The sequence below is a fragment of the Pleurodeles waltl genome, chromosome 4_1 (genome assembly GCF_031143425.1).
Source record: "Pleurodeles waltl isolate 20211129_DDA chromosome 4_1, aPleWal1.hap1.20221129, whole genome shotgun sequence".
Classification (NCBI taxonomy): Eukaryota; Metazoa; Chordata; class Amphibia; order Caudata; family Salamandridae; genus Pleurodeles; species Pleurodeles waltl.
In genome coordinates, this window is record NC_090442.1 from 191,773,340 (window position 1) to 191,786,454 (window position 13,115).

The window sequence follows — 13,115 nt, forward strand, 5'->3', positions numbered from 1 at the left end:
TTCAAAAGTACGAGTGCATTAAAAAGATGGCTATGCACATATCTATTAAACAAATGTAGTTCAGTAGTTTGACCTACACTGACAAAGTAGTTGTTCTTCTTAGCACTAAAGACAATTCACAAACTGCATTTTGTAGTATATGAAGTATTACTACAGTAGGACTAATCACATATTACAAAATGCTGTTTATTAACCTATGAAACACCCAAAAGGTGATGGGAGGTGGTTTGCAATAAGTCTAACCACTGGCTTGGCAGTTCAGGTTGGACTGTTCCCATTGGCGCCGGGTCAAGACTGGTTTGCATATAGCTGGGTCTAAAATGAGGTGGTATGGTGTGTAAAATAATGATGGATTGTGATGCGGCCCGAGTAATTACACTTTTTGTATACTTTAGTTCATTCACCTAAGGACACAGACATCCACCTCTTCCATTTTTTTCTGTGCAGAAATCTGTGCTGCAGGGGTGTGAATCTGTGCATTTGTAGTAAATGTGAGGAAGGACAGGAGGAGTGGCTGCAAAATGGTGAATACTTACTGCAAAACGTGAGAAGCAAGAAGTTCAGCGGAGGACAAGTTACGAAAAACACCACATACAAATGAGTGGGTCGTTGCTATCCACAAACTACATTTATAAATTTACTACAGCCCCAACGGCGACAAAACAGTAGTAAATGTACTTCAACCAAGCCGTGGAGTAAGTTGAGCACCATCCATGGCCACCCACAGGTACTGCAACACATTAATATAGAAAAACAATGGAGGGAGGCACTTAAAATAACACACTATAGGAAACAACTTCAAATGAAATTGTGCTTAGTGTTAAAAAAATAAATATTATTAATTTTATTTTAAAAAGTAAACAATTTAAAAATTAAGCTTTTAAATTAGTAATTAAATTACTAAAATTAATTCTACACAACTTAACATTTAATACATATCAAATAAAAAGTGGCATTTTTTTAAAGCATATTAAATGTTAATATTTTTTCCCTATGCTTTCACATAGCGGGATCTCTGGTGTGGCACAGGATATCGCTAGTAGTACCTTTACATACAGCAATAACTTTCCTATGGTGAATACTGTTGTGGGCGGCACCACCAGGGGACATGCAAGGCTACAATTAGTTTTATACCCTGAAATGGTGTACAGCCAAAAAAAGTGCATGTTTACACCTAGATGCAACAGTAGATACGTACACGATTAAATCTACACAGATTATGAATGGGGCCTTGTCATTGGAACACAAGTTTTACATTACAAAAATTACTAGAGTGACTTTCTCACCATTGCTTGGTAAAGGAGCCAGAAGTGGATCCTCAGTCAATTTCTCTTCCACTTTCAATTCCTCTTCCACCTTCACACTGTAAAAAATAAATTCATTACTTGCAGTACACAACATTGCACAACCAAGATAATACATCGTGCTACCGTGTGGTAGATCAGCAGCATTATAAATGCATTTTGTGCAACTCCACATGCTGCTTTTCCACTTTCAACTGTATATTTTTGACAAAACACAAAGGGTACTGTCAGCAGGTCCAGAGCGTTGATGGTTGAATAAGATCCATCACTTAGAAACAGCCTTTATGTTAGCCTATTGTTCACAGGATATCCTCTTCAACTTTGATTGTGGGAGTACAATATTATAACTTCATAACAAATTAAATGGAAAGGTGTCCCCACAGGAGTTCTACCTCTGTCCAGTCGATAATCTAGAGCCACAAGTGGCAACAAATAAGCATGATCATTGTTTGTGGGGGTGGGAGGTGTTGGTGTGATTTTGGATTTTCATTTCTAACTATAAGCACTGGCTAAAAATAAAGAATTGACTTTGATGCAGGAAACAAAATATTCTCAATTTGCCCCATTGCTACTTAATGGGTATTCGTCACTGATGAGCAACCTTAATTATAAGCTATTGTTACAATCGTATACGGTCAAGAATGCTACATCTGTGCATCAGTTGGGTTTTGCAGCATTGCTGTTTTTGGTTGAAGCGCTGATGGGCCACAATGGTTTTAAACTCCACAAAGGCAAGAGTGTGTTTCCAGTATCAGAGTAACCCCTGCATTGTTTCAGAAAATTACTCTCTGGGAATCCCCCCATCTTGGCAAATAAAAAAAGTAACTAAAGGGCTATCTGTAATAGTGATGCAAAGAGAATAAATACTCAAATGGATTTAGTTTCCACTAAGTAACACTATATAAACATGATTTATGCAGGAAGCCCAGGAATTGGGAATGCTCAGGATGGCTGGTGATCAACTTAAAAAAAAAAATTAGAATTACTGTCTTCACTCAGACTGACATTAGCTCCATGTCAGGACATTTTAAATGTCTGTCCAGCTTTCAATAATTATCTGGTTAGAACTCCCCTACACCTTGAAGATACAAATTCCGCCAGTGCAGAGACCTGTACTTTCTATAGCCTAAATATACTGTAGGAAAGTCACTCTTTTTGGCTTGGTAACCCCCACTTTTTTCCTGTTATCAGAATGCTAACCAGGACCTCAGTGATTGTGCTTTCTCCTCTAAATGTGGTTGCCTTGGTACCCCTTACACACCACAATTTGCATACTGGTGTACCCCTGTAAGTCCCTAGCATATGGTACTTAGCTGCCAAGGGCATTGGTACACAAGGAGTCCCCCATGGGCTGCAGCACGTATTACACCACCCCTGGGAGACCATACAAACTGTGTCTGCAGGCCTGCCATTTGCAGCCTTTGTGAAAAGGTGCATGCACCCTTTCACAGCTGGTCACTGCGCCAGGTCACTGTAAGTCACCCCTATGGTAGGCCCTCCTAGCCCAGAAGATTGGGTGGAGGTCCCCGTGTGTGTGTGTGGGCACCTCTTCATGAGCAGAGGTGCCCATACGAACTACAGTTCCAATTCCCTGGACTTCGTAAGTGCAGGAAAGCCATTTTAGCTATATACATAATGGTGACTCCGCACCTAGGCATGTTTGGTATCATACAAGTCGGAATCATACCCCAATACTGCTGCCAGTATTGGTGGCATGATTCCATGCACCCTGGGGGCTCCTTAGAGGACCCCTCAGTATTGCTCCTACTAGTCTTCCAAGGTCTGCGAGAAGCCCACCCTGCTACAGCCTCTCATACAGGATTCTGTCCTCCTGCTGGTTGACAAGCATGAGCTGGTTAAGGCAGAACAAAGGATTTCCTGTGGGAGAGGGGTGCAACCTCCTCTCCCTTGGGAATAGGTGTTACAAGGCTTGGAAGAGGAAGCTTCACACGCCACCGGCTTGCTTTGAAAGGCACATTTGGTGCCCTCCTTGCATAATCTGGTTTGCACCAGTCCAGGAACCCCCAGTCCCTGCTCCAGCGTAAAACCACACAAAGAAAAGGGGAGTGATCACTCCCCTGTCCATCACCACCCCAGGGGTGGTGCGCAGAGCTCTTCCAGGTGGCCACTTCATTGTGCCATCTTGGAACCAAGATGTGCAGAGGTGTTTGTGAGCATCTGGTTGCTCAGGACAGGTAACTGACGTTAGTGACCCCTCTGATAGGTGGTCACTCTGCAGAGTGACCAGCGCCCTTTTAGGGCTATTTAGTGGCTCCACAAGGACTCCTCTGCATTGACCGCTTCTGCTCCTGGCCACCGGAACCGCTGCTGGACTGCTCAGGAACCAAACAAGCCTACAACACCTGAGATGACCTCGCCTTACAACATTGTTTCTCTGGCTTCTTCCAGTAAATGCAACATTTCAACGACTGTTCATCCTCTGAGGTTGGGAAGATTTCAGCTGCACCAAAGAAGCAAGAAGCAATCTCCCCTGGAGTGAAGGAGTCACTCCCCTGCATCCACAGGCACCTAAGGCAAAGACGTTCAGCTGCTGAGATCTGCTCTCCGCAGGAACTGCATGGATCCCCCAACACAGGAGGCGGTTCTAAGTGGTCCCCTTGGTCCTCTAATGCCTTCTGTCCAACTTGGGAGACCCTGAGCCCTTGCCTCCCCTGCAGGACAGAATCCCTGTGCACTGAGAATCTTGCATCAATCAAGGCTTGCTGACTCCTGCTCCGAGGGCTCTTTAGGCTCCAAGTAGCATTGGCCTCCAGCACTTCATCCTTGCAAGAATAGTATCCTCTCTGCTGCTCCGGCAATGTGGTACTCCTCTCTAAGTGTGCTGACTGTGCCTGACTGCAACTTACTATGCCTACTGGCAAATGGTTGCCTGTGGGGGTTATGATTGCTTCTGCTGGCTCTCCTGACTGCTGAGGGTCAGCCCGGGCTCCCCTTCAAGGATAGAGTCCCCTGGACCTTGCTGGTCCTCTTCAGCTCTGCAAATCCTCTTCTGCCCGGATTTGCACTTGTCAAGGCTTGTTGGTGGCCTCCTGACAAATGACCTGTCCGCGACCAGCGTGGGACAGTCTTTTTCCCGACCTCAGGGTCTCCTCTGCAGCGCCTGAGCTCCAAAGCTGGCCTTCATCTTCCACCGTCAACCGAGATTTTCTCCCACCTAAGGGTGGGCAGTGGCTCCTAGTCTGTCCCCTTGTTTTGCAGGTCCTCTTCATCCGGAATCCATCGCTGGGCTCCACTGGGCTGGTCCTGTTCTTGCACACTTCATTTTCCAAGCCCCCTTGTTGGTCTATGGGAAGACCAGGTAACTTACCTCTCCTCTCCTGGTCCTTCGGGGTCATCTAGGTACTCATCTCTTGGGGTTCCAAGTTCTCCCATCTCCAAACTAACTACTTCACATCCTTGGGTGGGGGACCTAACTTCGCATTCCACTATTTTAGTATGTGGTTTGGCCCCCCTATTGGGTCCTAACTATTTTCTGCTATTTCTTACCAATGCTTGTTGTATTTCTATGCTAATTCCTAATACTTACCATGTATATATAGGGTAGACTTACTTCAAGTTGGGGGTCTGCCTATAGTGATCTAGTTCAGTGTTATTGTAATAAAGTACCTTTATTTTTGCAACACTTTGTGGCTCCGTTCATGTGAGATGAGTTGATGTGTGACTATTGTGGTACTGCAAGTGCATCACACTCCTCCTAGCTAAGTCGTGGCCGCTCACAACAGCTACCACTAGAGAGCCCTGGCTACCTAGACACTTCACTAATGGGTTTTGCCTGGACCTGGTATAAGGTGCAAACACCATAGGTGCTCACCACACACCAGGCCAAACTTCCTACATATACCACCAATGACCCACCACACCATGCACACACTTCTGTTGCACATGCTGAACCTGTTCCATGTGTGAAAAGGTGTACATTGTTGGCTGTTATTGTTTTGTGTATGTGAGAAAAGCTTGCACTGAGGCAGTAGATGCTGTACCTACATCTGTTGGGGGGGGGGGGGGGGGGGGGGGGGGTTATGCACTCCTGCTCATTCCTCTGTTGGTTCATTGCTGTAGCACAAGCTGAACTGTTTCTGAGGCACTGTGCACTTTTGCTACCTGGATTGCACGCGGAGGTTCTTCCATCCAGTCTAGCACCTCTACTTCGTGTGAGGAAACCTTTTTCTGCTGTGTTAGCCAAACTTGGCAAAAACGTTTTCACTATAAAAAAGTAAAGAATTGCCAATTCTTGCTTAACTTAATGGGCAGGAGGCTGTTCGGGGAAGGAAAAGAAAGGTTCAATCTTATGACATTTAAGGATGAACAACAAGGTTATGGGGGCAGGATGCTACGTGACCTCTGCCATAGCATTAAATGTTTGTTTATATATAAAAAATAAACAGTTTCAAGGATAGGAAAGAGCCAATATAATATTTTTTAACCCAATAAACTGTTCTACACTGTTAAGATTTGAAGGAATATTCTCAGTCACTAAAAAATAAGAAGCTGCAGCTTTTCAAAACAGCTCCACATTGAATGAACTAGAGGGAAAACTACAGTAAGGAAATAACTAAGTTTGGTATTCAATACATTTGGGCAAGAAAATCAATTTTTGGGTTTGTCTATAACCTTCTGCAAGGGCTGGCAATTTCCATTTAAAAAAAAACAAAACAAATAAGTTGGTATTACAGATAAGACATAAGTAGAAAACAGTTCAAAGAAAGCGATAAAGAGTGTCTATATTGTACTCCATCATATTAATACCGTTTTTGCTCCCTGTGTCCATTTTTAAAAGCCACATAAAGGAGCCAGTGTTGTGGCTGCATACTTTAGCTATGGCTAAACAAAAACAGATCAACTCAATTTTTGAGCTGCAATTTTAAAAGAAACACCCTTCCTGAAGAAACTCTTGGCTCAGCCATTTGCCTTGATCAATTGGACTTCACTCTTTTTGGGTTTATGGATCAAATGTTGCCTTGTGGGTATAATCCTAAGCGCACCAAGGTATCTGGAGGATGTGGCCTCTTTGAGCTCCTGACCAAGGTACTCCAGAAAGAGCACCTGGTCTACACCTCATCATCCTGCACCCTGCCTGATGAGGTATAAGCAATTTTCTCCATTCCAAGGGAGTACCCATGCAAAGATAAACCAGTCCATGATCTGCAACGCAAATTTACCCTTTAGAGAGGGAAAGACTTGTTGTGCTGCAGATCGTTTCAGTGAAATTGACTTGCTCAGACAAGAGTGCATGGGGTATATCTGCCTACTGTTGAAGCCTGGTATTACGTATGCATGGTCACCCCTGATTATTCACCTTTTTCTGCAAAATAACTTTGCTGGACTGTATTAAAAAAAAAAAATAAAAAAAAAAAATAAAAGAAAACCTGCATGGTTCCCAATGCTAAACAGGAGTAAAGTGCCTGTGCTTCCTCTTTAAACATCGTCAAATTGGCTTACACATAATTGCCTTATTTAACCTGCCCAAAAGTCCCTAGTATTACATGTACCCAGTCATGACGTTAAATGTCACCTGTGGACTGAAGCACCTATTGCACCATCCACAGATTACCACAGCCTAAAAACCTGTTTATCAACCTAGTCAAAACAACCTACTTTGAGAGGCAAGAAACCCTGCTTTTAAATATTAGTTACCTCAAATACACCTTGATGCCCACAAGGTAGGGTGCCCGATAATTAACGTATGAGAAATTAAAATTGGCATCTTCCTACAGTGAATAGGTCCAAAAAGCTATTTTTGTTGTCAGGGCCATACCCAAATAAAACATCACCATCCAGATTATAAACTTTAATATAACTTTTGGCAGGAACCAGCTACAAAAGTCATTCAAAGTCTACTGTTAATATTTAGTGAAAGTCTAATGATAAATGTAGATGTTTTTAAATAAATATTTAGAAAAAGTAAATTTTACAGTTATCTTTAACCTGCTTGAATCTGAAGTGGGCTACTTAGCATTATCCTACTGATGGCTGGTTTTACAGTGCTTTGCCTTAATGAGGTGTGAAAACTACTCCCAAAGACAGAGTAATGGCCTGGGTATGGAGAGGTGTTTTTCTTCTACTTGCAGAGAGAACAGGTGAGGGCTGATCAAATAGCTTAATAAACTTGTAAATGGGCTTGCCCCATCACAAGTAAATGTAAGGCGAGACCTCGAGAAGACAACTGTTCTCCCAACAATGTTTGCACCAAACCCAGTGGGAGGGAAGATACCCCCAGAACTGGTTTTGAGTGAACAGAGAAGAGGAGACTGCTCGTTTCCCGGCCACTCCTCTATGTGGGCACACAGGCTCCGCACAAGGGGAAAAGAGGTTCCTAATCTTGAAGTTTGGGAGTAAGGTGTACTGTGAAATTGTTTCCAGTAGGGCAAACACGAACTGATGCAAAAGAGGGTACAGTTGCCCCAGAGAACATTTACTGCATTGGCTCGGAAGGGGCAAGTACTCATCCACACCCACTAGCTAGCCGGATTTATGCCAAGCATAAATGTGCCATCCACTGCACCATCCTCAGAACACACTCTGAATCTGCAGAAGATCAGAAGAGGACTAGACCTGCCGTTAGTGACCTGAGAGTAGCCCTGATGGACTGGCCCTGCTACGTCTTATACCCAGGACAAATTGACTCCAAGTCAAGTCAAGTTCCCCACCCCCCGGACAAAGCCCCACTTTTGGCGGCAAGTCTGGCGGGAAAATTAGGAAAAACATGGAGGAGTGATCACTTCAGCTGGAACCACCCCTAAGGTGTTTAGTGCTGAAGTGATCCCACTCCTTGCAGAATCCTCCAGGTTGTCTTGGAGGATAGAGACCAATAGGGTTAGGTTTACGTCCCCCTTCCCAAAGTGAGTGGACACAAGAAGGGAGTAGCCACCCTCAGGGACAGCAGCCATTGGCTACTGCCCTCTTGACCCCTAAAACGCCCCTAAATCCAGGATCCCTGAACCCAGCTTACCAGAGTCCTGGCAACCTGACAAGAAAAAAGGACTGCTAAGCTGAACCCCCAGCAGAGAAGAAGCAGCAATTTAGTCGTTGAGTGTGTGCCTCATTTCTTGGCTGTGTGTACAACAAATCCTTTGCACTACTCTATGATCAGCTTAACTGCTCGACCACACTACCACAAAACAGAGCATTAGTATTATCGACTTTAGCCTCTGTTAAGCCTCTGGGGAACCCCTCGACTATATGCACATTATATCTCATTTTGATATAGCATATACAGAGCCAGCTTCCTACACTGGTGGATAAGCGGTGGGGTCTACGACTTTGCATTTGCTGCACTACTCAGCCAATACCGGATCACACAACTAAATTCCCAAACTGCCTTTAGAGATGGATTTTTTAATTTGGCAATTATTTCTAAATTTTAAAAGTCCTGCTAGGGCCTTGGTTAAGTACCCTTAGCATTTCTTTTTAGATTTGAAGTTACTGTAAGTTAGGGATTAGTAACTAGAATTATAATTTTTCTTAAAAAAAAAAAAAAGCAATCCCAACTTTAGTAGCATAATCAGTAGCTCAGAGTAAGTGGTTGCGGAACTCAACCTCACCCCTTAGCTCCATCTAGGGTTGGCGGAGTTGAGGTCTCTCTGAAAGCTGAAAAAAATAGAACAGGTTCTAAACATACCAACGTAAAGCTCCAGGAGCTCTTGGCAGAGTATACAAGGGACCACCCTCCTGAGGAGGAAGACCTCCCCTCAGCTAGGGTAGATGTTGGAGATGAGGAGGATGAACTCCCCCCTCCTAACCCAACTAGGGAGATCAGGGCCCCAAGGCCCTTATCTCCAAGGATAGTGCTCACAGGATCTGGATTTTCCACAGAGGAGTCCAGCTCCTCTGGGAACATTGAGGGCAGCCTCAATGAAGAGGACCTCCTTTTAGCAAGGATGGCCAAAAGGTTAGCTTTGGAGCAACAACTCCTAGGTGTAGAAAGGGAGAGAACAGAAATGGGCTTAGCACCCATTAATTGTGGCAGCAACATAGATAGGGTCAGAGAGAATAGTGATATCCTAAATACCCCCAAAGGGATTGTCTCAAAATATGAAGAAGGTGATGATTTCACCAAATGGTTCACAGCTTTTGAGAGCGCTTGTGCAACCAGAAAGCTAAACTGATCTCACTGAGGAGCTCTCCTTTGGGGACTGTTTAATGGTAAGTGCAGGGATAGACTCCTCATGCTCACTGGTGCAGATGCTGAATCCTATGACCACATGAAGGCTACCCTGATTGAGGGCTTTGGATTCACCACTGAGTATAGAATTAGGCTCAGAGGGGCTCACAAAACCTCAAGCCATTCTTGGGTTGATTTTGTAGACTACTCCGTGAAAACACTAGATGGTTGGATAACTGACAGGAGTGCATGACTATGATGAGCTTTATAATCTGTTTTTGAAGGAAAGTCTTTTAAATAACTGCTTCAATGACAAGTTGCATCAATATCTGGTAGACCTAGGTCCACTTTCTCCCCAAGAATTGGGAAAGAAGGCAGACGACTGGTTCAAAACTAGAGTTACCAAGACTTCCACAGGGGGTGACCAAAAGAACGGGGTCAGACGTGGTGAGACACCCAAGGACAAAAACAAAGTCTTCACAAGGGCTCTAAAAACCTGCACAGAAGGGTGGGCCCAAGCCTCTTCACATTCAACAAGTAGGTACAAGGGTAAAAACTTTGATTCCAAGGTGGCCTGGTGTCACACCTGTAAACAACATGGACACAAACTGGAGACGTGGCCTGTCCCAAAAAAGAATCCCCCCCAGCACTGCTCCAGTTGGTACTGGTATAGTCAGTCTCCAGGTCGGATCAAATGTGTGCCCAGAGCAAATCAGGGTCTACACTGAAGCTACTCTAGTCTCGGAGGGTGGGGTGGATATAGCCACACTGGCTGCCTGGCCGCCTAACATGCAAAAATACAGGCAGCAGCTCTTAATAAATGGGACAAAGGTAGAAGCCCTGAGGGATACAGGTGCCAGTGTCACCATGGTGACCGAGAAACTGGTTTCCCCAGGATAGTATTTGGCTCGACAAACATATCCAGTTACCAATGCTGACAATGTGACCAAAGTCTATCCAATGGCTATGGTGACTTTAGAATGGGGAGGGATTACTGGCCTGAAACAGGTAGTGATCTCTTCTGCAATCCCAGTGGAATGCTTGCTAGGGAATGATCTGGAGTCCTCCTGAGGTAGAGCCCAAGACCCATGCAGCCTTGCTGGGTATCCCTGAACTGGTGTGTGTGAAAACAAGAGCACAAAGCAGAGCACAGGGTGAAAAAGAAGTTCTGGAGCCTGGAATAATGGCCCAACCTTCCGAGAGAAAAGGTCAGAGGTCTTTGGGGGGGGGGGGGGGGGGGGGGTAGAAAGAGGACTGGTTGCAGCCTCTGAACAGCAAAAGAAACAAGACCTCTTCGCACGAAGATGTCTTAGCCCCTGAGTGAACTGAGTCCATGGAGCTGGAGCTTTATCAGGTAGAGCTCTTGGGCCCAGGGGATTCCTCAAGGGAACAGCTGTGCCAGGGACAAAAGACTTGTCCCACTCTTGAAGGCCTGAGGCAGCAAGCTGCTGCACAGGAGAAGGAAGATGTCAGTGGCTCCCACAGGGTCTATTGGGAAGATGGACTCCTTTACACTGAGGCCAGAGACCCCAAACATGACGCAACCAGGAGAGCGGTAGTGCCTCAGCAGTTTAGGGAGTTTATCCTAACTTTGGCCCATTACATCCCCCTAGCTGAGCATTTGGGACAAACAAAAATCATGGAGTAGGCATGTCAACTACTTCTATTGGCCCAATACGTCCCAGATGGTGAAGGAGTTTTGTAGCTCCCGTGTCAGCTCTCAAGCCAGTGGCAAGACAGGTGGCCACCCAAAGGCCCCCCGCATTCCACTTCCTGTGGTGGGGGTTCCCTTTGAAAGGGTTTGTGTGGATATTGTGGGTCAACTTGAGCCACCCACAGCCTCAGGTAACCAGTACATACTGGTAGTAGTGGAACATGCTACCAGATACACTGAAGCAATTCCCCTTAGGTCTACAACAGCTCCTGCAGTAGCCAACACCCTGATTGGTATTTTTACCGGAGTGAGTTTTCCTAAAGAGGTGATTTCTGACAGATGTACAAACATCATGTCAGCTTACCTGAAACACATGTGGAATGAGTGTGGGGTGACTTACAAATTCATCACACCACACCATACCATCAACAAACCAAAGCACTAGTTGAGATTCAACAAGACACTGAGGGGCATGATCATGGGACTCCCTGAAAAACTCAAAAGGAGATGGGGGATGTCCTCCTGCCATGCCTGCTTTTTGCTTACAGAGTGGTGCCTCAGAAGGGAGTAGGGTGTTCCCCCTTTGAACTTCGGTTTGGCTACCCTGAAAGGGGACCATTGGCACTTGTTAAAGAAGGCTGGGAGAGACCTCTCCATGAGCCTAAACAAGATGCGGTGGACTATGTGCTTGGCCTCCGCTCTAGGATGGCTGAATACATTGAAAAAACATTCAAAAAAATTGAGGCCAGCCAACTGCTCCAGAAGTTGAGGTATGACCAAAAGGCTGCACTGGAAGTGTTCCAGCCAGGGCAGAAGGTATGGGTTCTGGAGCCTGTAGCTCCCAGGGCACTTAAGGACAGATGGAGTGGCCCTTACTCAATCCTAGAAAAGAAGAGTCAGGTCACCTACTTGGTGGACCTGAGCACCAGCAGGACACCCAAGAGAGGGATCCATGTTGTAAGGAAATGCCTCCTTGGCATGGTTACCCCCTGACGTTTTGCCTTTGCTGATGCCAAGTTGTGATTGAACGTGTTCTGGGACCCTGCTAACCAGGCCCCAGCACCAGTTTTCTTTCCCTAAACTGTACCTTTGCTTCCACAATTGGAACAGCCCTGGCACTCAGATAAGTCCCTTGTAACTGGTACCCCTGGTACAAAGGGCCCTGATGCCAGGGAAGGTCTCTAAGGGCTGCAGCATGTCTTATGCCACCCTGGGGACCCCTCACTCAGCACATGCACACTGCCTCACAGCTTGTGTGTACTGGTGGGGTCTTACAGCCCTAAGGCAGGGTGCACTATACCTCAGGTGAGGGCATATGTGCATGAGCACTATGCCCTACAGTGAATAAGAAAAACCTTAGACATTGCAAGTGCAGGGTAGCCATAAGAGTATATGGTCTGGGAGTTTGTCAAACACGAACTCCAGAGTTCCATAATGGCTACACTGAAATCTGGGACGTTTGGTATCAGACTTCTCAGCACAATAAATGCACACTGATGCCAGTGTGGAATTTGTTGTAAAATACACCCAGAGTGCATCTTAGAGATGCCCCCTGAATACCAATCCGACTTCTAGTGTGGGGCTGACCACTTTCTCCCAGCCTGCCACAACCAGATGAGTTGCTGGCCACATGGGGAGAGTGCCTTTGTCACACTGAGGCCAGGAACAAAGCCTGCACTGGGTGGAGGTGCTTCTCACATCCCCCTGCAGGAACTGTAACACCTGGCGGTGAGCCTCAAAGGCTCACCCCTTTTGTTACAGCGCCACAGGGCATCCCAGCCAGTGGAGATGCCTCCCCCTCTGGCCACTGCCCCCAATTTTAGCGGCAAGGCTGGAGGAGATAATTAGAAAAACAAGGAGTCACCCACCAGTCAGAACAACCCCTAAGGTGCCCTGAGCTGAGGTGACCCCTGCCTTTAGAAATCCTCCATCTTGGTTTTGGAAGATTTCCCCAATAGGATTAGGGATGTGCCACCCTCCCCCACAGGGAGGAGGCACAAAGAGGGTGTAGCCACCCTCCAGGACAGTAGCCATT

At 45.8% G+C, this 13,115-nt stretch overlaps 1 protein-coding gene across 3 annotated transcripts in view; it reads right to left on the reverse strand.

Moving 5' to 3' along the window:
- The window catches only part of CECR2 (CECR2 histone acetyl-lysine reader), a 330,093-nt gene that overhangs the window by 122,565 nt on the left and 194,413 nt on the right, over positions 1 to 13,115 (reverse strand). For all 3 annotated transcript variants that reach the window (XM_069228063.1, XM_069228062.1, XM_069228064.1), the window contains one exon: positions 1,287 to 1,363. In XM_069228063.1, coding sequence (XP_069084164.1) covers positions 1,287 to 1,363 — 77 coding nt within the window. The remainder of the gene's footprint in view (positions 1 to 1,286; positions 1,364 to 13,115) is intronic.